Source organism: Gymnogyps californianus, chromosome 2 (genome assembly GCF_018139145.2).
Source record: "Gymnogyps californianus isolate 813 chromosome 2, ASM1813914v2, whole genome shotgun sequence".
Taxonomy (NCBI): domain Eukaryota; kingdom Metazoa; phylum Chordata; class Aves; order Accipitriformes; family Cathartidae; genus Gymnogyps; species Gymnogyps californianus.
In genome coordinates, this window is record NC_059472.1 from 164,770,451 (window position 1) to 164,794,172 (window position 23,722).

The window sequence follows — 23,722 nt, forward strand, 5'->3', positions numbered from 1 at the left end:
TGGGTCTTCTCCTGCCCTGATGGAGCCCAGCGCCGAAGGGCAGAGCCTGCCCTGGTGTCGGGGGCGTGGGAGCACCCTGGGACCCTGCATGGTGCCTCCCCGGACACCCTGGGGCTGCTCCAGCTTTGCCCCCTTGGTCCCCAGCATGAGGGTTTTGGGGGGGACCCGGCTCCCGGCCAAGACGAGGGGCGCTGGGATGCTAAAACCCACCCCCTGCTCGGCATCGGGGAGATCCAAGCAGAGCTGGGGGCAAAATAATGAAGCCCTGCTTCATTTTGGGGGGGGGGGGGGTTAGGGGGCTGGCTGTGCCCCACGCGTCACGTCCTGGGGCCTGGGGGGGGGTTTGGGGGGAGCCCCAGCACAGCCACCCATCAGACCCCCCCCCCCCCTAAAACCAAATGTGCCTTAAACACCCCCCTGCCCCAATCTGCCTCTCCCCGTGGGGGATCCCCATTTCTTCCCCACAGCAGGAGAGCGCTCCAAAAATCCCTTTTTAATAAACCCGACGTTACCCCACAACTCCCCAAATTGGCTTTTTACGCCCCAAAAAGCCTTGCTTTTTTTTTTTTTTTTTTGAGGGGGGGGGGAGCTCTCCATGTGCCTCAGTTTCCCCAGTGGGGATACTAGAGGATGCTCCCGGGGGATGCTGTGCCGCAGCCGCGGCTGTAACCCGGGGATGGGGTGCGGGGGGTGGGGGGGATGTCGCGCGTGGGGCGGGCCGCGCGTGGGCGGTGTGGCGGCGGCGGGAGCCTGTCCCTTTAAAGGGGCAGCCGCGGCCCCATCTGATGCGGCGGCTCCAATCAGCGGCCCTCGGGCTCTTGGCAGCCGGAGCCGCCGCCGCTCCGCATTCCTCCGTCTTCCTAAAAGGGGCTAACATGGCGATGGGCAGGATGAGGTGAAGAAGAGAAGGAGGAGAGGAGGACAAAAAAAAAAAAAAAAGAAAAATCCAAAAAAAAAAAAAAGAGAAAAAAAAAGGGGGCGAAAAAAAAAAGAAGAAAGGGGGGGAGAGGAAAAAAAAAAGGAGAAAAAAAAGGAAAAGGGACGGGGGATGCAAGCAGGGCTGGCAGCGGCGGCGCGGTAATTTCCTCCCCCCCCCTCCTCCAAAAGGCGAAAAAAAAAAAAAAAAAGCAGCAAAAAAAGCCAGCCAAAAAAAAAAAAAAAAAAGAAGGGGAAAAAAAAAAAAGCAACCAACCCAGCAAACCACCCAACCCAACATTTCTTTTTTTTTCATGGAGAGCAAAAACCCCAGGCAAGCGGAGGAGGACCGGGACTCCTTTGCGCGGAGACCTTTGCATCAAAATGGTAGAGCTTGCAACCCCCCCCCCCCCCGCTTTCCCTTTTCTCGTCTTCTTTTTTATTTTCCCCTTCCTCCTTCCCCCCCCTCCCCGTTTCCTCGCGCTCCCGGGGCTTCGCTGACTTTGCAAAGGCCTCCGAAACTTGCCCAAATCCTTGCAAGGGCGGTGGAGGTGGAGGTGGAAGGGGGGGGGTGTTTGCACGGGCATGCACCCGGCGGCATGCTGCATCGGCGCGCGGGGAGGGCCGGGGGCGCGCGGCGGGGGGGGGGGCGCGCGGCGGGGCTGCTGCAGGGAGCTGGGGGGGGGGGGGTTTACAAACAGCGCAACCCACCCGTGCAATGGGCCGGGTGTTTGCATTGCAAGGTGCTTTGGTGGGGGGGGGGGGGGGGGGGGGGGGGGGGGGGGGGGGGGGGGGCTGCATGGCCCCCCCCCCCCCCCCTTGTTGTGCGGGGGGGGGAAGGTTTTGCATTTGGCCAAAATTGTATTAAAAATGCACCCCCCTCTCCTTCCCCCGCCATGCACAGGGGTGAGGGGCTGCGCGGGGGGGGCTGGGCTTGTCCCTGGCGTGCCTTGAGGGGTGATGGGGCTGCTGCCCCCCCCCCCCAGCCAGTTTGGGGGGTGCGGAGGGGGTGTGCAGCAAGGCCTACCCTCCCCTCCCCCCACCCCCGAGGGGGGGCCGTGCGGCCCAGCACCCCCAAGCTTGTGGGGGGCTGCTCGCCCTGGCCCCCAGCTCACCTCAGGGCTCCCGCTCGGGGGTCACTGGGAAGATTTAGAGGGGGGGGAAACTTTTCGAGCCGCCTGGTCGCCCAGGCCGGAGGATTTGCTGGCGTTGCGGGAACGCCGGAGCAGCCTGCCGCTTCCTCGGCCCTTTTTGTTCCCCGGATGACTCCTTCATTTTGCTAATTTCTTGCCCCCCCCGGCTTGCTCCTGCCGTGGGCCCCCTTTTCCCAGGGGGATCTGGGGGGACGGTGGGCTCACCCCGATACCCCGGAGGAACGAGGCCGCGAGCATGGCACGGGGAGGGTGCAGCATCCCACCCCGCTTCGGGTTTGCAAAAGGATTTTCCGTGCATGCTCTTAAAAAATAATAATAATAATAATAATAATAATAACGGAGGGAGGCTGGTTGCGCTGGGAGCCTTGCAGCCGGGGCTCTCGCCTGCGGCAGTGACCTATTTTAGCGGCCGGTGGACTTTTGGGGGGTTAGTTTGACTTGCAGAGAGCAGGCCTGAGCTGGGAAGATGCACAGGGAATCCCTCGGGATGTGCTGTGCCCAGGGACCAAGGTTCCCGGTACCCTGGTGCCTCCCCCATTCCTAAAAGCGCAGACTTGTGATTGCCCCAGCGATGGCTCCGTGCCCGTAATAACACCCCGGGAGGCGTTCGAGCGGCTTTTCGGAAAGGGGAAGAAAGTGCAAGCTTGGAAAAAATAAAGAAACAACGCTGACCCGGCGCACGAGATGATGGCCGGGATGCCGGGCTGGGGCTCAGCACCCCCCGGCTCCGATATCGGGGGTAACCGGAGCAGGGTTTGGGTTCGTGCCGGCCGGCCGCGCTCGGCCTGCGAAATTCCTGCTGGCGTTAAATCGGCTGCTGAAATCGCCCCTGCATCCCCTCCGGAGGGAGATGCTGATGGACCGGGGGAGGCACCGGGGCCGTTGTTGGGAGCGTTTTGTGCCCCGAGGTGGGGATGGAGATGCCCGGAGCCCACCCGAGTGGGCAGCCTGTGAGGAAGAAGGGGAAAAGTTGAGAATTAAATCTTTCCTCCACACCCAGCCTCAGCAAGAACCACAGGAAAATTTGCTTTACACAGCAAAAATCCTCCTTGGAAAGATATTAAGGGATTTATGATTTTTTTTTTTGTTTTTTATTTTCTGGATCTGGGGTGAAACCTTACTGGGTACAAACGTTTCGGCTCGGACCGCGGAGTTTCCCCGAGGATGCTGGCTGGGCTAAACACTGCTCCGGGGGCTTTGCTGGGGCGGCCGTAGGGTCCCCTTCACCGCCCGGCTTGGCTTCACGGCGGAGCTTTGTTCTCCCTGCGAGGAATTAACGGCGTGTTAGGTTATTACCAGGCAAACGCCGGAGTCGGGTGAGATAAACGGCCTTGTATTTCTGTCTCGCGTCTGGAGGAGAGGCATGTCACCCCCTTCATAAAAATCCCCCGCTGCTGCCTTTGGAGGTGTTTTCTTTGTAAAAGGGAGGGAGAAGCAGGAGGTTGCCTGCGAGTCGATGAAATATCGGTTATTTTTAAGATGCAGATTTTTCTCCTTAAGGAAAAATAGGGAGAAACCTTTTGCGGATGAACTGAATGTGTCAAAACATCAGAGGGTCTTTGAAGGTTTCGGGGGAATCACCGATTTCCCCATCTTCCCTCCTCGCTCCAGCTGGAGGAGAAAACTAAGGGCTCTCCTGCGCTGATGTGTTTAAGCCTTTTTAGATGGGGACGTGGCGATGGCCGTGACAAAGTGCTCTCCGGGAAGAGCAAGAGTGGAAGTTTTTATTTTCCTGCCACGTTTGCATGACCCTGAAAAAGGGGATCGCCAGGTCCCCCGCGTGGTTTGCATCCTAGATGTCCCCTGACATCCCGTGGGATCTGTGGATCCCTGCGAGGCTGGAGGAGCGGGTGCCGCTGGGGCGGATGAGCTCAGGGGCAGGCTCTGTGCCACCTGCCCCTAATTTTTCCTCTCTTCTAAAGGAAACGCGTTGCGTTGCGTTGCTGGAGCGGTATTTGCAGGGCAAATACCTGGCCCTGTTGGGTTTCCTGCGTGGGGACACCTGAGGACTTGTCCCCGTGTCCTTCGGAGCTGCAGTCCTCTCTTCAGCCGACCTCGGTGCTTCGGCTGCCTCTCCTGATGGTGAAACCTGGGCTGATTTTGGATATGGGGAAAGACTGGCCATGGCAGTGCAGATACGATGGGTAGAGGACTTAATTACAATAAATGATCTTTTCTTAATTATTATTTTTATGACTATGTCTTTTGCCGGGAGCAAGGGCTGCTAACACCCTGTCTGAGTTACAGCCCTACTCCCCGAGCTGCTGAATTTGCTGGACAGCCATGATAAAAATAAGCCATTTTAATGCACATTTATAAAAACGTTAAAAGTGATGGGCAGGGAGGATGGCTGGATCGGAGGAGAATGGCTGGTGCTTCCCAAAAGCCCAGGTCAATGTTGAGTTTAGGATGGAGCTGGATGTAGGGACCACCCCTGGGGTCAATGCCAGGGTTTGGAGAGGATGCTCCGGGATGGAAAGCCCTGCCCAGGATGCTGGGACAGACTCAACCTTGGACCTCTCTGGCAATTCTGCGGTCTGGAGTTGAGTTAGAAAACGCTGTGGGTTTATGGTCCGATGGGAGCCGGGTGTGGGGCAAACCTTGGAGGTGTCATATCCCAATCTCGCTGCTGACCCACCTTGGAAGGTCACGGTGGCTTCCCCAAGGGATGGGCACCGTGGTGCCGGGCAGGGGGACGCTGCCGTCTGGTGCCAGCCTAATTCAGCAGCCCGTGGGAGGAGGCTTCGTGCATCCATCCACCTTGCTTTCCGGGGATCTCAGCCTCTTCCCGGCCGTTGCGTGGCAGCGCGTGGGTGTGGGGCTGGCTCAGGGACACGATGGCTTCAGGCTGTGCGCCAGCGGCGCGGTGGCTGTCCCGTCGCACCCGTCCGTGCTCCCTGCGGTGAATTTGGGGACCCTGGGCGTCCGATGAGCCACGGCAGGCTCGGTGCACTGCCTGCCCCGCTGCATCCATCCCCTTCCTTGGTGGCACTGGGGACACCCATAGGGTCCCAAGGGGATGATGCTCGCCTCCTCCTCGGCCTCGCGTGGCTCGCGCCGGGCCGGGCAGCGGTCCGGAGCTGGCCCCTGGCACAGCCACTTGGCCAACAGCCCGGCTGGGGAGGTCAGCGTTGGGTTTTGTCCTCGTTTCCTCCCTTGATCTTTCCTCCGCTTGTTTTTCTCAGGCAGGGGAGGGAGGGGGACGGTGGCTTCGCGTGTGTGTGTGTGTGTGTGTGTGTGTGTGTGTGTGTCCGGGCTCTTCCACCCCAGCAGTGACTCTGTGGGAAGTCCTGCATCCCCCGGACAGGAGGGCAGCATCCCGTCCCGCTGTCTGCTCCTGTTCTAGGGCAGTGGCTCGGGGACATCTCCATCAGCCAGGTGTCACTAGCTGTGCCAGGCGCTGGCGGGGACCCCATGGCTCGGCTGCCCTGGCTGCGTTCGGCGTTTGCCAGGAGGATGCCGGCTCTGCCGAAATCCAGCAGCGTCCGTTCGGGGTTTAACCCCAGACCTTGCTACGGCCTTAGCACGGATCTTGAATTACCTGGAGAGCTTTTGTACTGCGTGTCGGGTCTGGCCTGAGCTGCACCCAAAGAAACCCCATTCGGCCCCAACCGAGGGGACACGGACAGATGGATGGGTGCATCCAGCCTGGCTTCGGTGCCTCTGCTATCCCACCGGAGCAGAGGGATTGGGGCTTGTCCTGGGCTGAAAATAATGCGGCACTGGGCTGATGTCTCAGTATTTTTGCAGCAGGGAGGCTGTGTTTGCTCAGAGGACGGTGCTCGCCTTTGCACGTGTTGGGACAGACGCTGAGGTTACCGAGCAGATCTCAGGGCTTGGCAGTGCCCTCCGCCGTCACCCTCGGTGGAACAAAGGGATGGTGTCCCCGATGCCATCACGGTGGCGGTGGTATCCCCGGGAGCAGCTTTGCAGCATCGCCTCCCTGGACCGGTTTGGGGATGGGGGGTGAAGGCAGGGTTGGCCCGTCCGTCCGTCCTTGCAAAGCATCATTGTGGCTTTGCGGCTCTGTGTGCGAAAGAAAAGATGCCCAGAGCGGCTGACAGGATTTAAAAAATTAAAAAAAAAATAAATAAGAAAGCAACCAGCCATTAACCCTCTGCGGGCTGTGCTGCTGGGAAGCCAGTGCCTGCTCCCAACGGGGCGAAGCCTTGTGTTGCTCATCCCACCTCGTCCCCCTGCTCTCTCCAAGCCGCAGGCGGCTGTGGCGCTTAGAAGAAAAGCCCGAATAAACCTTTTCTCCGTTTGCGGAGGCGGCTCCTGAGCTGCAGAGGGACAGGGATGGGGGAAGGATTTGTCCCTGTTCCCTTGCGCTGAGGACGGTCCCGCTGGGCCTGGCGCTGCCGCCAGCTTCCCAGGCTGCTCCCTGGAAAAGCATCTTTGAGCCAAAGCCTGTAAATGCTGGATGATATTTAAAAAAAAAAAAAACAACCAAAGGGGAGAGAAAAAAAAAAAAAAAGCCTGGGAACCATCTGACTGTCCCCCAGCCTGGCTAACGCTCTTCTTCACTTGCGCAGCGGCTGGGAGGTGTTTTTCGGGGTGCCTGACACCCCAGGGTAGGACAGGCTCTGAGGGCATCGCTGAGTCCCTTCCCCTCGCTCCCTCTCCCTGGAGCCTGTATATGGCTCTGTTTTGGGCAGCCTCAAGCCTTTTAGATGGCACATAGGGGGGGAAAAAAAAAATCACCATTTTAGATGGTGTCACCACCATCCTAAAGGACGTGGCCATCCTCGGCCTCCGGAGCTGGGATGGGACCATCCCCAGCGAGCGCCCGGTCCAGCATCCCAGCGGGCAGGATGCCGGCGGTGGGCGCTTGGGGCCATGTCGGCCGGCGCCTCGCCAGGCGGGGCTGCGGCCGAGCTATTGTTTTCCCTTCCTGCTTGTTTTTCCGGACAACCCTCCCCTAATTAAATAAAAACATCCATCGGAGAAGTGAACAAACCACCCCCCTGCCTCCCCCCCCCACCCCCCCCCGGCACGGTCCCGTGCCGTGCGGAGGGCAAAGCACCCGTGGGAGAGGTCCCCGGGGAGGGAGGCGACAGGCGAGCAGAGCGGTGAAGGTAGGCGACAGGCGAGGGAAGGGTGCGTTGGGATGTGTTTTGCCCTGCTGCTAGGTTTCCATCCATGGCCATGGTCCAAAAATGGGTGGTTTTGGCGATGTATGGGATGCGTACGGTCCAGGCAGCGCTGCTGGTTCTGGGGCGGCTTCATCCTGGTGCATCCTGGTTTTGGGAGTCGTGGGAAGACGCGAGCATCACGTCATCCTTTAAAAAAAACCCTGTATGGCCTCAAAACTACGGAGAAAAGGCTGAAGGTTTCATCCAAGGGTCTTGAAAGCAGAGGGCAAATTGTAGGGGGCTGAGGATTAAAACCAAAAGCGCGAGTGTCTTTGGGATTTCTAGTGATACGCCTTTGTATCATTTGAATTAATCTGTAAAAATAGGTTTTTTAACATTATTTCTTTCTTTAGCAAAAGTCAAGTTTTGGCATTAAATAGTTTCAGCCAAGCTCTTTCGCCCTGGAATGCGGCGGTGTTCAAATTGAGAGTAGGACGTGGGGGTTTTTTTGAGGAGCAAGTGCTAACATCGTATTCAGCTACTTACTAAAGCACTTTTCCGTAATGCAATTTAATACTGAAGGTCAACGGTAAATGTTTTGGTGGTTGCAAAAGATACAGAAAAGCAGATTGCTGTTTTTCATGGGTGTTTTGGGGGTGACAAATTGTAAGGAAATCCCCAAATTTTGTGCTGAATGGAAACTGGTTCGCGAACAACTGGTCTAACCGCTCTGCCCGGCGTGAAGTGGGTGCTTGTGGCCACCTAAATGTGCTTTTTATGCCCCAAAACCCCCGTCCTTGTGCTAATACAAGAGAGAGGTACTCATGGTCCTCGATGCTCTGGTGATGAGGGCGATAGACATGGCTATAAATAAATAGAGAGGCCGGTGAACGTCAGAGATGGTCTTCTGGGGGCTGCAGATTTGAGTATTTAAATATATCCCGGATGACCCGACCTACTGGTCCCTCAGGGGGTTTTATTGCTGCAGGAGCATTTAGGGATCTGGGTCTTAATACATGCTAAGATAAATAGCTTTTTTATCTTAGTACATGGATTTAAATCCAGCAGCAGCCCCCTTTCAAGGGAGGTGATTGGGTGTTGGTGTGGCTGTTTAGGGAAACTGAGGCACGCGGGGGGATGCGGGTGGAAAGGGAGCGGGGCTGTGCTTGGGCTCCATCTCCTATAGCAGGATTTTCGGTGGCTTCGGTAGAGAGAGGCCGCCCCGGTCCAGCAAGCATCAGCATCTCCTTCGGCCGCCGTTCCTATATCGCTCTTACCACTTCCTCGCATCCCTCGCCGTCGGGGCTCAGCTGACCCGCATCCCTCGGTCCTTCCCGGCCCTGAGCATCCTCCCCATCCTCCGGCCGCCCTCCCACCCCGCCGGCTGTTTTGGGATGGGGCTTTGGCAGCGCCGCTTGAAAACGCTCTTAAAATAGAGCCGGAGGGCAACGTCAGGGCGGGGAGGGCTGTCTGGAGGCACCGCCGTCCTCTCAGGGTGGGGACTTCACGGCCACGCTGCTTTCGAATAATTTTTACAGGGTTTTTTTTTGCGGTGCCGACGATGCCCGGGCCCTGCCCGGAGGTCGGCGGTGCGTGGTGGGGGCCGGTGGTTTTAGGGTTCGCTTCGGTTTGATGCACCCAGCGAGCACCCCAAGTCCAGACTCGGGATGGAGACGGGATGGGTGACCTGCTCCGTGGTGGGCTGCTCGTGGGGCTAAACCGACCCAGAGGGCCAAGGTGGTGATGGTGGAAAAGAGCAAAACTGTGATTTTTTTTTTTTTTTAAAGTATTTTTAAAAATATTTTTTTAAAAAACATATATATTTTTTAAATATTTTTTAAAAACTTTTTTTTTTTTTTTTAAATATTTGTGTTTTCCCGGGGAAAGGGTAATGGGTTTAACCCTCCCATTAATCCCGATTAATCGGGCTTCTCCACTCCGGTGGAGTTACAGGAACGGGAGCTGCCAGAGGGGTATTTCGGGGCACATTGGGGTCGTTCTTGGGATCTCACCCCGGCGGGCGCCTCTCGTCTTGGCTGGCGTTCCGGCTCCGGGTGAGCTCACGAAAAGCATCTGATAGCAATAAAGAGCAAAAACCTCCCGCTGACAAGCTCAGGCTGAAGTCACCGACGGGACGCGGCCAAGACACGCATTGTCCTCGCCGCTGCTGGGACTGATTAGAGCCGCCTGGCAAGCCCCGGCGCTGGGTGAGGAGTCAACCCCTTTTGCCAAAAAACCTCGATCCGGAGCGAAAAAAAAAAAACAAAAACCCCAGCTTTTGTTTTCCAGGCTGGGCTGTGCAGAGGTGATGCCGCCCAGCTGACCCAATTCCCCCTGTTTTGCACCCATTTTTCCCTGGCTGTGGCCGTGCCGAGCTTGGGGCATCCTGTACGGGGAGCGAGGTGAGATGATGGATCCCAGGAGGAAAAACCTGAATTCAATTTTTTTTTTCGTAGCGAAAGCAAAGCAGGAGAGTCCCTGGCAAACAGCAAACCGCTCCGCTAAAAGCTTGCAGTCTCTTCAGTGTTCGATATTTATTATATCGTTATTTATTTTCTATGCGCTCGGGGGGGCTGAGCCATCCAAGTTCCTCTCGTTGAAATGTCCTTGGCAGTCGTGAGGCTTAGAAAATGGGGAGGTGGATGGATGTTCCAGCTGGGATGCAGCATTTTATAACAAATATATACATAAAGAGTGTTCATATATTTATGTATTTATATATTTATCTATATAAAGAGTTTAAATATCTATATAAATGAATATATAGAATAGAAAAAAAATATTAAAATATATATAGAAATATATCTAAACCCCCTCCTTTACTGCGTCTTTGCCCCACTCCAGGCTGCAGAGCCAAGAGTTTGGAGAAGAGCTGTTTTTTCCCTGTTTTCCCTGGGTGCGCGCCTTTGCTGGGGCTCTCGGGGACCATCGGGACCATGCGAAGCTGACGACCCCATTGGTTGGGCGGGTTGGTTGCAGAGCAGAAATTCAGTGAAAATGAAAAATTTTGGCAGGGAGGGGGAAGGGATTTTTTTGCTTGTTGAGAAAACAGAGAAGAAAACACCCTTTTTTATTATTTAAACATTTTTGTCTGTGTGTGCTTTTGCCTTTGGCTCACAAAAAAAAAAAAAAAAAAAGACAAACAAAACATGTCTTGCTGGAATTTGTGTGTTGATCAAGAGCTGCCATTTGTCCCAGAAAAAATGGGAGCTGAGAAATTCTTTTTGGAGCAGGAGATGCAGGATAAACCCGGCAGGTTGAACCCTCCATCTCCGCCACTGTTCTGCGCCACATCCTTGGTCACATCCTGCAATGGTGGGGGAAGAGGGCATTAACGTGGCCGGATCTGTCTCCATCCATGAACTGGGTGTGCAGCATGGAAAGCCAAAGGGAAGCAGAGGGAAAGGGGATATCCCACCTGCTTTGAATACAGGGCACGGGATTTAGGGCATGGGATATCCCTTGCATTTGGGATGCAGCTGGCAAACCCATCCTGGGGCTCAGGTATCCCCAGGAGAGGTGATGAACATCCAGGAGTGGTCTGCACCATGCAAAATACATGTGAGCTAAATTAAATATCCAGCCAACGCAGGCTGGGGAGTGTTGGCAGTCGGAGCATTTCACAGCCTGGGGATGCTGCTCCCTGATTTGAATTTTTCCAGGTAGTGCCTTTCCCAGGCAATTTAAAATGGGCATTAAAAAAGCGCATAAATCATCCCGGTGAATCCAGCTAGCGAGTTAGCTGCTAATGTGAGTCAGAGCACACGGTGTAATTTGGCAAATATTAGACGATATTGTGTTTTATGTAATTATCTTATAGAAGCAGGGAGGTTTAAAATCCTAATTTCCTTCTGTTTAGGGGGTTAAATCTCAGCTGGTGCCTAAAATGGGCTTCCTGCATGGGGCAAATGTCCCCCCAGGGTCTCCATCTGGTTCAGGAGGTCGAGGCATCCCCTCTCCTGCGTGACATCTTCTCCGCGCGAGCGTGGACACCTGAGCCAGGCTTTGGACCTCCTTGGTGGTGGGGTGGCCATGGTGCCTTCTACCCAGGCTGAAGGGGTATCAGTGGGTGCTTATATGGCCTTGGTCTGTCCTTTCGTTGGGCTTTCTCCTCCTTGGTTGAGTCTCCCGGACTCAAGTTGGTGGTGGAGCTTCTTGGTTGGTGTCTGCAAGCTTGGTCTGGTGGTGGAGCTTTTTGGTTGGCATCTCCAAGCTGGGCCTAGTCGTATTGCTTCTTGATGTTTTGAAGCTGGGTCTGGTGGTGGAGATTCTTTGTTGGCATCTCCAGGCTGGGCCTGGTGGTGGAGCTTTTTGGTTGGCATCACCAAGCTGGGCCTAGTAGTATTGCTTCTTGGTGTTTTGAAGCTGGGCCTGGTGGTGGAGCTTCTGGGTTGGTATCTCCAAGCTGGGGCTGGTGGTGGAGCTTCTTGATTGGCATCTCCAAGCTGGGCCTGCTGGTGTAGCTTCTTGATTGGCATCTCCAAGCTGGGGCTGGCAGTGGAGCTTCTCAGTTGGCATCTCTGACTTGGGATGCATGGACAGGGACGGGTGGCATGGCTGGGCGGGTGTTTTCCTGGGGAAGGAGCCCTCCTGAATGATTTTATTTCCTTCTTCCCCACAGCTGATAGTCGAAAAAACGACTGACTACCCTTCGGCTGAGTACTCCCTGGTGGAGGATGTAGCCCTCCACTTCACGTGTTTGATGGACAGACTGAACGAGCAGCGCCTCTTTCAGCCGGACCTGTGCGACGTGGACATCGTGCTGGTGCAGCACAAGAGCATCTTCCCGGCGCATAAGGGAGTCCTGGCGGCCTACAGCCAATTCTTCCACTCCCTCTTCACCCAAAACAAGCAGCTGCAGCGTGTGGAGCTCTCTCTGGAGGCCCTCACCTCGCAGGGCCTCCAGCAGATCCTCAACTTCATCTACACCTCCAAGCTCCTCGTCAACTCCTGCAATGTGCAGGACGTGCTGAACGCGGCCGCCGTGCTGCAGATGAACAACATTGCCTCCTCCTGCCAGGACCTCCTCGACACCCGCTCGCTCAGCCTGGCTGCCGACATGGCCCTGCCTGCCGAGGGCTGCGCCGGACCCCCACCCTACTACTGCGAGATCAAGCAGGAGGTGGATGTCCCCCATCCCAAGATCTACGCCCGGGAGGGCAACGACCCCTACTCGGTGCGGGTGGAGGATGGAGCAGGTGGTGGGACGCTCCCCGCTGGTCCAGCCAAGCAGTACTACAAGGAGGAGAAGGATAGTGGTCCAGGCGCTGTCTGTAAGATGGAGGGCGAGGAGTCCGAGGAGGACCTGGACAGCCAGGGCTCATACAACCGAGAGCAGATCATCGTGGAGGTGAACCTCAACAACCAGACCCTCAACGTCTCCAAGGGCATGGAGGGGAAGGCAGCCGCCAGCGAGGCGGCCGTGATGGGGAGGCCTGACGGTGATGGGCGTGACACGGAGGAGGATGGGGAGGGGGAGAACGAGGAAGGAGAGGAGGAGGAGGAAGAGGAGGAGGATGCGGAGGTGGGTGAGGAGGAAGAGGAGGAGCACAGCGAGGAGGAAGACTTGGAGGAGACAACGGAAGAAGAGGACGATGACGACGACGATGAAGACACGTCGGAGGTGAAAAGGGAAAAGGGTGGGCAGCCCCGCAGAGGCAGCCGGGCGTCCAAAGCCACCAAACCTGCCGTGGCAACCAGGTCCCAGGAGATGGCCAAGGTGGAAGAGGAGGAGGAGGAGGAAGAGGAAGGCCAGCGAGGGAGGAAGAGGAAAAAGGAACAGGACGGTTTGGGCCAGAAGGTGAAGCTGGAGGAGAAGCAGCACTACCCATGCAAGAAGTGCCCCCGGGTCTTCAACAACCGCTGGTACCTGGAGAAGCACATGAACGTCACGCACAGCCGCATGCAGATCTGCGACAAGTGTGGCAAACGCTTCCTGCTCGAGAGCGAGCTGCTGCTGCACCACCAGACCGACTGCGAGAAGAACATCCAGGTGAGCCAGCCCCAGGGACGTCCCACCAGGGGATGGACATCCCACCAGGGATGGATGTCCCACCAAGGTGGAGACTTCCCACCAAAGGAGCATCCCACCATGATGGGACATCCCAATGGGGGAGGGACATCCCACCCACCATGGAGGACATCCCACCCAGCTACACCATGGGACAGGCTCGTGCTCAAATAATATTTTTGATGTTGCAATTGGCACATGGCAGACGGGAGGGAACCTTACTTCACCCGTGACTCGTATTCAGGCTCAGGAGGGTCCCACGGTGGCATGGGACCAGAGGATTTGTGCCGGGCACTGTGGCTTCCCCTTGGCCGGTCGGGTGGAAACATGGAGTAATTTTTGAGGAGTAATTTTTCTTTGAGTTTATTCGGTTAATCTGGATAAAACATTGCGAGCCCCTGATGGAGACACACTCCAGCCATTCCCACCCAGGCTGAAACCAATTTAGCTTAATTCAAAGATTTGCTGACATGAGTTAAAATGGTTTTAATCTGCCTTTTGTGCTCTTTAGCTTGCGTATTAGCAAATTTCCGAATGCATTTGACATCCATACGTGGCTCGGGCTTGGTGTGTCCTTCGCCTAATGCTAACGAGATCCTGCGTTCACAAATTGACTCCGTTAAATCAGTGCAATCTGGGGGGGATAGGTAGGCATCCCATCAGAGCAGCAAACATGTGCGTTCCTGCAGACCCCTCCAACCCATCTCCTAATCCCCAACAAGCTGTTTTGCATGATGCTGCCACTACTAATTAAAAAAATACCAGCTTCTGGAGAGCTTCGCTCATCATCCTTCCCGCCAGCCACCGGGTTTTAAGTGATCTTGCAGCTCTCCTAGATGAAAGTAATGCAACCCAAGTGCTACTGGAGCCCTTCGCTGATGGCATCCCAAATAAAATGGGGAATGAAGCAGATCTTGGCATTAGGGTGTGCAGGGAATACGGAGGCAGGAGCGGTCTCGCCTCGAGCGGGTGAAGGAGCCGCTGCCCGTAGTGACCCTTTGGTGCATCTTCCTGAAAAATTCACAATGCTGAGGTTGCTTTTTTTGGATGCTTTTTCCCAGAATTGGGCAAGTGCTGCTCCGATACCTGCATCGTGGTTGGCTGTTTCGGAGCCTATTGTAATGCCTGTGCCATTAAAAATGGGTTTTCCCAGAACGTTTCTTCAGCCTCATCTACCTTCCTGATGGATAACATGGGGCTGTCACCTCATGGCTTTTTTTCCCCCTTTTTATCCCTTTTCTAGGTCATTTCTGAATAGGATGAACCACAGCTGCCCGTGCGGTGACCTCCTCCCGCGGAAAATGTGAATCATTACCTCTCACTTAGTTGAGCATTTTTAATTTTACAAATAGCCAAATTCACTCAATTTGCTCTGATAATATTGAATAACTTTATCAATATACTATGGAATTATAGCTGGATGGAAAAGGGATTTTTTTCGACTCTATACCTGTAAAGGACAGTCTTTATTTCTTGTTTTTTAACCAGATCCGTGGAGGGACCATCCCTCTTATCCCGTTCAGGTCTGCTGCTTGCTTTCCCGGTTTTGTCCCCAAATTTCATCCATAATGCTTTAGATGTTAGGCTTCATCTCGCTCCCTGTCATCGTTTCCCATCGCCGTCCACAGCCCCGCGAACACCATAACAGGCATCCTGCCTCCGCCGCCCGAAAAATGATTTGTCCTTTGCTTTATCGGGTTGTTTCTCAAACTCTTTTTTGGCCAGCTTCAGTACGGTTTTCCTCTTAACTGGTGAGAGTTTATCTTCTTGGTTTTTTTCCCTCGTTTGGACATTATTTCCACATTTTCAAGTGAGCTTTTTTGCGGTAACTGAGGACACAGAGCTTAGCCCTCCAGGGTGCTTGGTCCCAGCCCGGGGGCTTTCCTACATCTGCGCTTTCCCTCTACCTTTAATTTTAAAATTCCCCTGCAGCCTTTTTCATTTTAAGTGGAGAAAATGGATATTGATGTGTCTTTGATATCAGGCTCTGGTCCTGAAATATCTCTTAAAGCAGAGATAAAACTGTTCTGATCTGTGGAAATATATACTTAGGAACAGTAAAACTCAGAGGACTACTCATGTTGGTATTCAAGCATGGCAAGATGAAGATGATGAGTGTTGGGAATGCCTCTGTGACCCTAATTTTGCCTCTCAGGCACCTAAATATAAATATATATGGAGAGATACTGTGACTACATGGCACGATGGTATATTTTCCATGGTATCACAGCCTCATTCGGTGCAAAATTTGGTTGAAGCCCATCAACAAGCATCTGTTCCTCTGGGTAGGAGGAGAAGCTGGAGGAATCCCTCCCCAGGCTTACTGGTACCGCTCAGCTGTGCTGTCGTGAGATGCCTCCAACGTATGAATTATTTTCTCAACACATCTGCGAGGAGGAGGGATGGCTTTATCCCTGTTGGCCAAGAGGAAGATGAGTCATGGAGAGATGAAGGGGAAAGAGTTGACCCTTGGAGGAAAGAGAGACCCTTGGCTCCTGGCAGGGTCCTCAGCTGGGTGCTGCTTGCCAGCCCTGCACTCCAGCAGTGGTTTTCTGTGTGGACCTCGCTCTCCTGTGTTTCCCCGAGCGCTGAACTGATCTCACATGCTTCAAACAGATCTCATGCCGAAGTTGGAGCTTTTCCTGGGAACTTTCAGAGAAACATTGAACTTGTTGGAGCTGAAGCAAATCTCTGCCATAACTTCTCGGGGGAGACTTTGCACGTGATATTGTTCTGCTTGTGCTGATGGACTGTTTTTTGGGTCCGTTTTGGTCCATTTGGATATGTTTGGAAAACTCATTTAGTGGTAAACTATCTGTAACACCTGCTGAAGACTGAAGTTGCGCTGCCCTGGCTTGGGCTTCTCCTTGTTCCTATATTTGCAGCCTTCTAATGCACAGAGGGTTGGAGGTTTTTTTATGTAACAACGGCTTCATTGTGTGCAAGAATGAAGTCCCCAGTTGGGAATAGGGCCTTGGTGTGTAAGCTGCTGTTTATGCAAGTCCTAATACAGCTGTTGATGGAGATGCCACATCCTTCCCTGGAAATTCATTGTCCCTTCCTCATCCGATGGATAGAAATTTGAGTTTTGGAGGTTTTGAAGTGACAAGGTCTGTAGAAGACTTGCTGGTCGTTATGATTTTTGATATCTTAGCTGTAGATTTCATAGTGATGTTCCCTTTCAATGGATGAAGCTGATAGCCTGGTAAAATGAAAATACTGGTGGGTGCGTGGGCACGTTCCCCTGCTTCCCTACCCATCCCCTCTCTCCTTGCAGTGTGTGACGTGCGGAAAGGGGTTCAAGAAGCTCTGGTCCCTCCACGAGCACAACAAGATTGTCCATGGCTACGCCGAGAAGAAGTTCTCCTGCGAGATCTGCGAGAAGAAGTTCTACACCATGGCCCACGTGCGGAAACACATGGTTGGTGAGTGCGGGAGGCACCGGTGCCACGGGGAGATCTTGTTAGGGGTGTTCATCCATCATTTTGGCCATGAAGGGTGTTTTTTTGTCACTGTTGAGTTGGGAGTTTAGGGCTGGGCTTACTCTTGGGTGAGCTTTCTCATGTCAATGGAGGGGCCTTGAAATTTGGCCTGGTATTTAATGCTGAACGTATGTCTGCTCAGTGTTGGGTTTGGAGCAATCAGGCATTGTGCTGGGGAATCTCATTTATTTTATTTAACCAGAAAAAAAGACCTCAGAAGTGATCAAAGGAAGGTTTGAAGTGTAACCATGCTTCCCTTGTAAAAGAGGACCAGACCACACCAGTGCCGGGCTTTGAAAAGCAAATTGCACGTGGCAACGGCAGTCGGGTCCCTGGGGCTTGCAGGCACCAAAGAGATCCACAAAAAGTGGGGTTTGGCAGGCAATTAGGGGAGTACCTGAAATCTTGCTGCCGCACATCTTCCCGAGATGGCTTTGGGTTTGCTGGGGTTGGGTGCTGGCGTTGGGAGCGGCAGCCAGGACTTGGGGAGATGGACGCTGGAGGTGCGGGGAGGGCGCCTGACCCTGCTCCTCTCCGCTTCAGCTCACACCAAGGACATGCCGTTTACATGCGAGACCTGCGGGAAGTCCTTCAAGCGCAGCATGTCCCTCAAGGTCCATTCCCTCCAGCACTCTGGGGAAAAGCCTTTTAAATGCGAGGTAAGGTCCTGTGTTTTGCCCCACCCCGCATCCTCTCAAACGAGGACAAAAACACTGATCTGGGGAAAGATCTTCCACTTCTTGGGGCTTCCCCCCATGCTTTGTGCCAGTGCAGCTGTAGGGAGGCTCCCACGCTCTTCCAAACTTTGCATCCCCTCCTGGTTTGAGGGTCCCACCAAACTTACGATGAAACTTGTCCAGTGCCGGGATCTGTCCGTCCAGTGCCGGGATCTGTCCCTCCAGTGCCTGGACCTTGCATCCCACCCCAAGCCCATCCAGCCTGCAAACCTGACCGGGTATGTCCCGAAAAGCCATTTATTTGGGTTCTTTTGGGGGGAAAAAAGTGACTTCTGCACTGCTCCGACATGCTGGTGATTCGAGGGGAATGTGAGGGCTGTTTTGGGTGCTCATCAACAGCTCGTCCCCCTCTCACCCCCGCAGAACTGCAACGAGCGCTTCCAGTACAAGTACCAGCTGCGCTCCCACATGAGCATCCACATCGGCCACAAGCAGTTCATGTGCCAGTGGTGCGGCAAGGACTTCAACATGAAGCAGTACTTCGATGAGCACATGAAGACGCACACGGGTGAGAGCACCCCGCCTTGCCCCCAGCCCCTGCAAGACAGGCGCCTCGGGGAAAGAGCGATGGGATGGGGGTAGCATCTTTGGGTAGATGGCAGGATGGGATTTTGGGGGGGGGGGTGATGGTCAAGTCACCGGCTTCTCATTCGTCTTCCCCCATCCTTAGGCGAGAAGCCCTACATCTGCGAGATCTGCGGGAAGAGCTTCACCAGCCGCCCCAACATGAAGCGGCATCGCCGGACCCACACAGGCGAGAAGCCGTACCCCTGCGACGTCTGCGGCCAACGCTTCCGCTTCTCCAACATGCTCAAAGCCCACAAGGAGAAATGTTTCCGCGTCAGCAACCCCTTGGCTTTGGACACAGCCGCCCCCCAACCCACTGCCAGCCCGGCCCCGCTGCCCCCCGGCCCCGGTGTCTCCCCCCTGCCCCTGCCGCTGCTTCATCCCCTTCCACAGACCCTCCCTCCTCCTCCTCACCTACCACCACCCCCTCCCCTCTTTCCCGCGGGGAGGATAAATTCGAACAACAACTAGGTGCCCCCCACCCCGGCCATGCGCCCGCACGGACTGCTCGGCCCTTCGGGAACGCCTCCCCCTGGGGAGCCAAGGCTTTGCTTGCTCTCTACCCCCCTTCCTCCTCGTTTTGGGGTTGTTTTGGGTTTGTTTTTTTTTTTTTCCTTTGTCTCACCTGTCATTCTCCGTGGAGAGGGGGAGCAGGAGGAAGCCCCACCCTGAGGAGCATGGGTGTTAGGGGGGGAACCGCCGTCCGTCCGTAAGGGTGTAGGTAAAAGGCGTCGCTCTCCGTTTCATCTTCCCACGCACTGGCTTCATCTTCGTGCCGGCATGCTGGCAGGGCTCGGAGGAGCAGGATGCCGCACCATGTGGGGTTGAGCTCGCCGGCATTGCGTGCCTGCTCGCTAGCCGAATGAACGCCTGCCGGCGCTTCAATATTTATAATAAGCTGAAACCTAGCTAGTGGTGCTTGAATCCCTGTACTGTAAAGCTGGTCTTTCAATTCAGGCTCTTTTCCCAAGAGGTTGAGAGGTGGGCACCACAGAGGAGCCCCCGCTGGCCCCGTCTGCCGGCCCTGGTGGCCCATGGCGAGCGAGCAGATGCCCCCACTGGAAAGCCGTCTGCCCGCTTTCGTTAGCAACCCTTGCCACGTCTTCCTTCCCCTTGACAGGTTTTCCTTCTTGATAGGCGAAAGCACAAACACCGGCGTTGCATCTCGGGGCATCGGCAGCTTGCTGCCGATTCACTTTTGGGGTGCCCTAAGGGAGCCGGGCTCTGGTGTGCCCTTTCTGCTAATCCCAGCAGGAGCTGGGCTCCTGGGGATGCTCTGGAGTTGGCAAGGTGTGCCTGGGAGAGCTCAGATGGCCTTGGGACCAGCGGGAGGGTGGCCTGGGACAGAGGAGCAGGACGCCGCCATTTCTTGGCAGAATCAGCCCAGAATAGTGCCTTAACAATTCGAATAAATCCCTGACTGATGGGTGAGCTCCAGGTTGGGTCCCATTGCAAGGTCCAGAGCTAAAGCAAGACTGCATTCAGCCTGATGATGATGTCCCATCCTCCAACTTGTTGCCCGCGTCACTCTCCCAAGCTTCGCCTCTCTCCGTGGGGTTGGCATCCTGCCCTGGCTTGGGGGGACCAGAGGGGACCAGTGAGGGCTGTGGTTGGTTTGGTGATGCCCCGTGGTGTTGGTTAGCGCTTCTCTGGCCACACAGTGTTTGTTGAAGTTGAGCTGGTCTTTGGTTTCACTTATTTAGGCTGGCTTCATGCTGGTGGAGGAGGAGAAGAGGAAGGCTTTGCTGTTACATTTTTGTTGGACGCTGGGGTCCAAGCTGGGTCTCTCACTGCTGTGCTCTGCCCCGCGGTGTCATGCGTTGGTCTGACCACGGATGTGTGGTCTCCCTGCCTGAGGAAGTGTCCGCTTTGGGGTTGGGGAGAGCTGGGAGCACCGCAGGGGCTGCAGAGCATCCAGCACAGGCAGAGAGGTACCGGCCAAGAGGTGGGGTGTCTTGCGACTAATGCCTTGCTCCCAAGGCCAGCGCTGTGGATGCGTGTGGACGTGGGTCATGGGGAAGGTGGTGAGCAGGGCTGTTGGTAGGCAAGAAGGAAGAGAGGACATTGAGCAGGCTGCAGGAGCCCTTTCTCATTTGCACCTTGTTCTGGGTGATAGCAGGGTGCTGGGGACAGTGAGCCACACCTGGCTTTGCAAGAAGTCTTGGTGCTTTGTCTCCTAGAGCAAATTGGCAAAGCACTTGGGCAGCGTTGAGGCTGTCCCTGCAGAGATGGAAGGATTCAGCAACGTGCTCAGGGGCTTTGCTGACCGGGGACATGCAGGAGCATTAGCCTGATGGGGACAGGACAGGAGAGCATCTGCTCTTCTCCTGAGTGCTCTTTGAGGTGATGGGTTAGGTGAGTGGTGTCCCCTCCTGCTGAGTGGTGCCCCCCTGTGCCTGACATCTCTGGAAAGCTGGCTGCTCTTGTGGATGTTAGCATGTTGGAGCAACAAATTGCTTTTCATCCTCATGTTGGCTGGGATCCTGTGGACACCCAGCACCACCATCAGTACCAGTGAGCTCACCCTCATCTCCATCTGCTTTGAGCAAAAGGAGGATGCTATGGCAGAGCTGCCTCGCCATATTGACCTTCTCAGATGGGTACCAAAGGCTTCTCTGCTCTCCTTCCTCCATGACCCTGGGGCTTATTGGGATGGTGCAAAGCCTTCTCAAACACATGCCCGTGAGGGATACGAGCACTCAGCTCTTGGGGCCATTGGCTTTCTGAAGTGACCATGACCCAGACTGGAAGATGACTGCTTTAGAGAAGCATTCAGTGATACCCTTGGATGTGTTGGAGGGCCCCAGTAGAGTAATCCATGCTGTCTCCTCCGCTGCCTGCCAGATCCCATCCCCTCCGTCTCCCTTGTGCTTCTTTCCCCTCACATGAGGATAGGAGCACTGCACCCCGAGGAGGGCTCACCTTGCCTGTATTGTCTTCTGTGGTGGAGCCCATCAGCCTGCCTGGCTGGTAGACTTCTCCCCCCAAGTAAACACCCATGCCAACATGTGCTCCCTTGTACCGCTCACCTGGAGGTGGCTTTCCCTGTCCCAGTTCATCCTCTCCCAGTGAGGACCTGTCCCGCTTGGACGTCACTGTGAGATGAGAGCACCTTGTTGAGGCTAGAAGCCCAGCTGAAAGCCCAGTGACTGATCCCAGCTCGTCTGATCCCCTTCGAGAGCCTGCTCGTAGAGCCACTCGGAGACGTCGAGATGTGACCATGCACACAGCACTTTGGAGAACCAGATCCCTGCTGCTCCCTCCCCTTTCCAAGGCCTGGGCAGTTCCCAGGAGTCCTACATGGCCTCCGAGCCCTTTTGTCTACACCCTTACTCGGCCCCAATGTGTCTCTTCATGTCTGGTTTTCGTTAACGTACTAAGAGCTCAGACGAGTCACTCCCGCAGTGTCTCGTCCCGCATCCATCCCAGTCAGCCCTGTTGGCACCCATTGGGTTTGACAGGGTGGGAGGCGGGGGAGTCGGGTCCGTTGTTTTCAAGCTTTTTATGTTTTATTTTAAATTTTTAAAAAAAATTTTTTTTTTTTAACTGTTGCACCTTAATCTCTCACATCCCTTCTTCGACAGACTGTGAGGGTGGAGAGGGGCTTGATTTCCATTACGCAGTTCATGAATATGCCGCAACGCAACGTTCAGCTGACAACTCTGCCCACGCGCCTAACCCCAGACCTTTCCAGGTTGGAATTTTTTTCCCCCCCTTCGTTTGAACTCTGGGGAGGGAGGGAGTCATGTGGGGAGGGTCATTTTTGGTTTATATATCCCAGGAGCCTGGTAGCACAGACCAGTTAGCCTCGTAATGTCGATGAGGCACAGCTGGCCCTTCGGACCACAGCCATAACCCCAGCATGGTGGGAAGGTGATGATGGATGGACGGCCGGCGGGTGGGAACGGCTGTGACAGTGCAATAGAGACGAGCATCCGCTGCTAGACAACTCCACTGATTAAACTCTTGGTTTGCCCGAAGTCGAGAGGGAAGGACGGACAGACAGACGCCCTTTGTTCACACGGACGGAGAGAGCTTCCCCACATGCAGCCCTGCCTAGTGACACGTAACCAAGATGGGAGTTGGGTCAAACTTGCAAAGGAAGAAAATAGTAATTAAAAAAGGAAAAAAAATAGGAATAAGAACAACCTCAGTAGCATGGAACTTGAAGGAAACGAATGAAACCCCAAGCACTTGCCTCAAAACTAGTTTCTCATGCCTGGTGTTTGGCTCTGTATTATTTTACGGCATTCAGTATCGGTTGCCCAGACATGCCAAGTTAAGAGTGTATCGGTGGCTCTACTAGTGTGAACAAACTAAACGAAGCACTTTATTCTGTATAGATAAGGGAAGGCGGGGAGGGGAAGCTTGGATGCTTTTCAGAAGCGTCTTAAGTAATGTTCTAGGAAATGTATTATTATTATTATTATTACTTTTTTTTTTTTTTTAATGACCATGTGTAATCAATATATGTTTATCTTTAACTCCAAGTACAGCAGTTACTCTCTTTGGGATGGTGTGATGAGGAGGAGGCTGAGATGGTCGGGTTAGTCCATCAGCATGGGGCCAACTGGGGCAAGTCATTGCCTACTGCAGGAACGGGCGAGTCTTGCTTCATTGATGGCCCTGTTGGCCAATGTCTGGGAGGTCCCAAGAGGTGCATCAAAGCTGCCTTCCAGGGCACAGCTCACAGTCAGCCTTGGCACCAAGGGCCCAACATGCATCCCCATCCCAAGCCGTCTTCTGCCTGGGGGTGCTGGGGCTGCTCTCTGGGCCACCCATGAGCAAGGCGAGTCACGGTAGGCTATTTTGGGTTGTCCCTAGAGGCCAGGTCCTTGGCCGTGCTTTGAAACCTGCTTTTGGCCTCTCACCAAGGCACGTCAGGGGTCGCTGAGCTCTGAAAGTGGTGAGAGGTCAGAATCGGGCCTTTCCACTGCGTTCTCCCAGTCTGGAAGTGTTATGACTGTTACCAAAGAGGTTGCAAGTGGAAGGACTGAATCAATAAACGATTTGTCTTTTATAAAAGAAAACCTAAAGCTCCAACACTTTCTTTGTTACCCTAATCTTGGCTTTTTTTTTTTTTTTTTTTTTTTGAAAGGCTCTTTTCAGGCAGTTGCCTGAGGAGTCAGAGCCCGGCAGGATGGGCTTCCTATGGCATGTTGACCACTGCCGTTGCTTCACACGTATAGACTTTGCGTTGGGTTTGGTGGGAGGTGTGTGCGTGCGTGTGAGACAACTAGACTGTTGTGAGGCCAACAAAAATATAGCTTTTCAGGGAAGGCTGATGAATGGATAGAGAAAGGGGCTCAGTGCTTACAGCCCTGGGGGTATTCGGGGCGGTGAGGGCTGAGCTCCTGCATCCTACTGGCTCCATGGGGTTTGTGTGACCTATGAGCTGGGGCTCTCTGAGCTCCTCTATAGGCAGTGGAGAAACCAAGGAGCCCATCCAAAAGCACCCAGTGCCTTTATTGATTTAAAATGGAGCCGTGGGAACCTCGCCAGCTAACATCAGCACTGATATTGGGAAGCTAATGGAAGAAGAGATTATTTTCCCCAACCCTTGGGATGTACCTACTCCTTTGCCACTGGCATTGCCTGGAGAAGCTACCCGCAGGGGGACCTGTGCCACTGGAGCTGTGTGCATCTGAGCCGGGAAAACGCTGGGCAGCAGCAAGGAGTGATGCCTCTCTGAGTATTCATGCTGGCATTTCTTATCTGTGATGGATTGCCTTTGGACTAAAGCAGCCTCTTGGCAAGGTGGTGGTGAACATCTCTGGGCCAG

The 23,722-nt window shown here is 54.5% G+C and overlaps 1 protein-coding gene across 1 annotated transcript; it reads left to right on the plus strand.

The window, feature by feature from the left end:
- Positions 1–1,165: 1,165 nt before the first annotated feature.
- ZBTB47 (zinc finger and BTB domain containing 47) lies at positions 1,166–19,169 on the plus strand. Its single transcript, XM_050892477.1, has 6 exons — positions 1,166–1,302; positions 11,766–13,136; positions 16,432–16,579; positions 17,180–17,295; positions 17,737–17,881; positions 18,044–19,169. Exons 1-6 carry the CDS (start codon positions 1,300–1,302, stop codon positions 18,409–18,411), a joined length of 2,151 nt encoding a protein of 716 aa, XP_050748434.1. The 5' UTR covers positions 1,166–1,299; the 3' UTR covers positions 18,412–19,169.
- The last annotated feature ends 4,553 nt before the right edge of the window (positions 19,170–23,722 follow it).

What these genes read in the sequence shown, in the direction of transcription:
- ZBTB47 (XM_050892477.1), top strand. An exon ending in ACTGCGAGAAGAACATCCAG is followed by an intron (nt 13,137 to 16,431) that starts GTGAGCCAGCCC and finishes CTCTCCTTGCAG; the next exon opens with TGTGTGACGTGCGGAAAGGG. An exon ending in AAAAGCCTTTTAAATGCGAG is followed by an intron (nt 17,296 to 17,736) that starts GTAAGGTCCTGT and finishes TCACCCCCGCAG; the next exon opens with AACTGCAACGAGCGCTTCCA.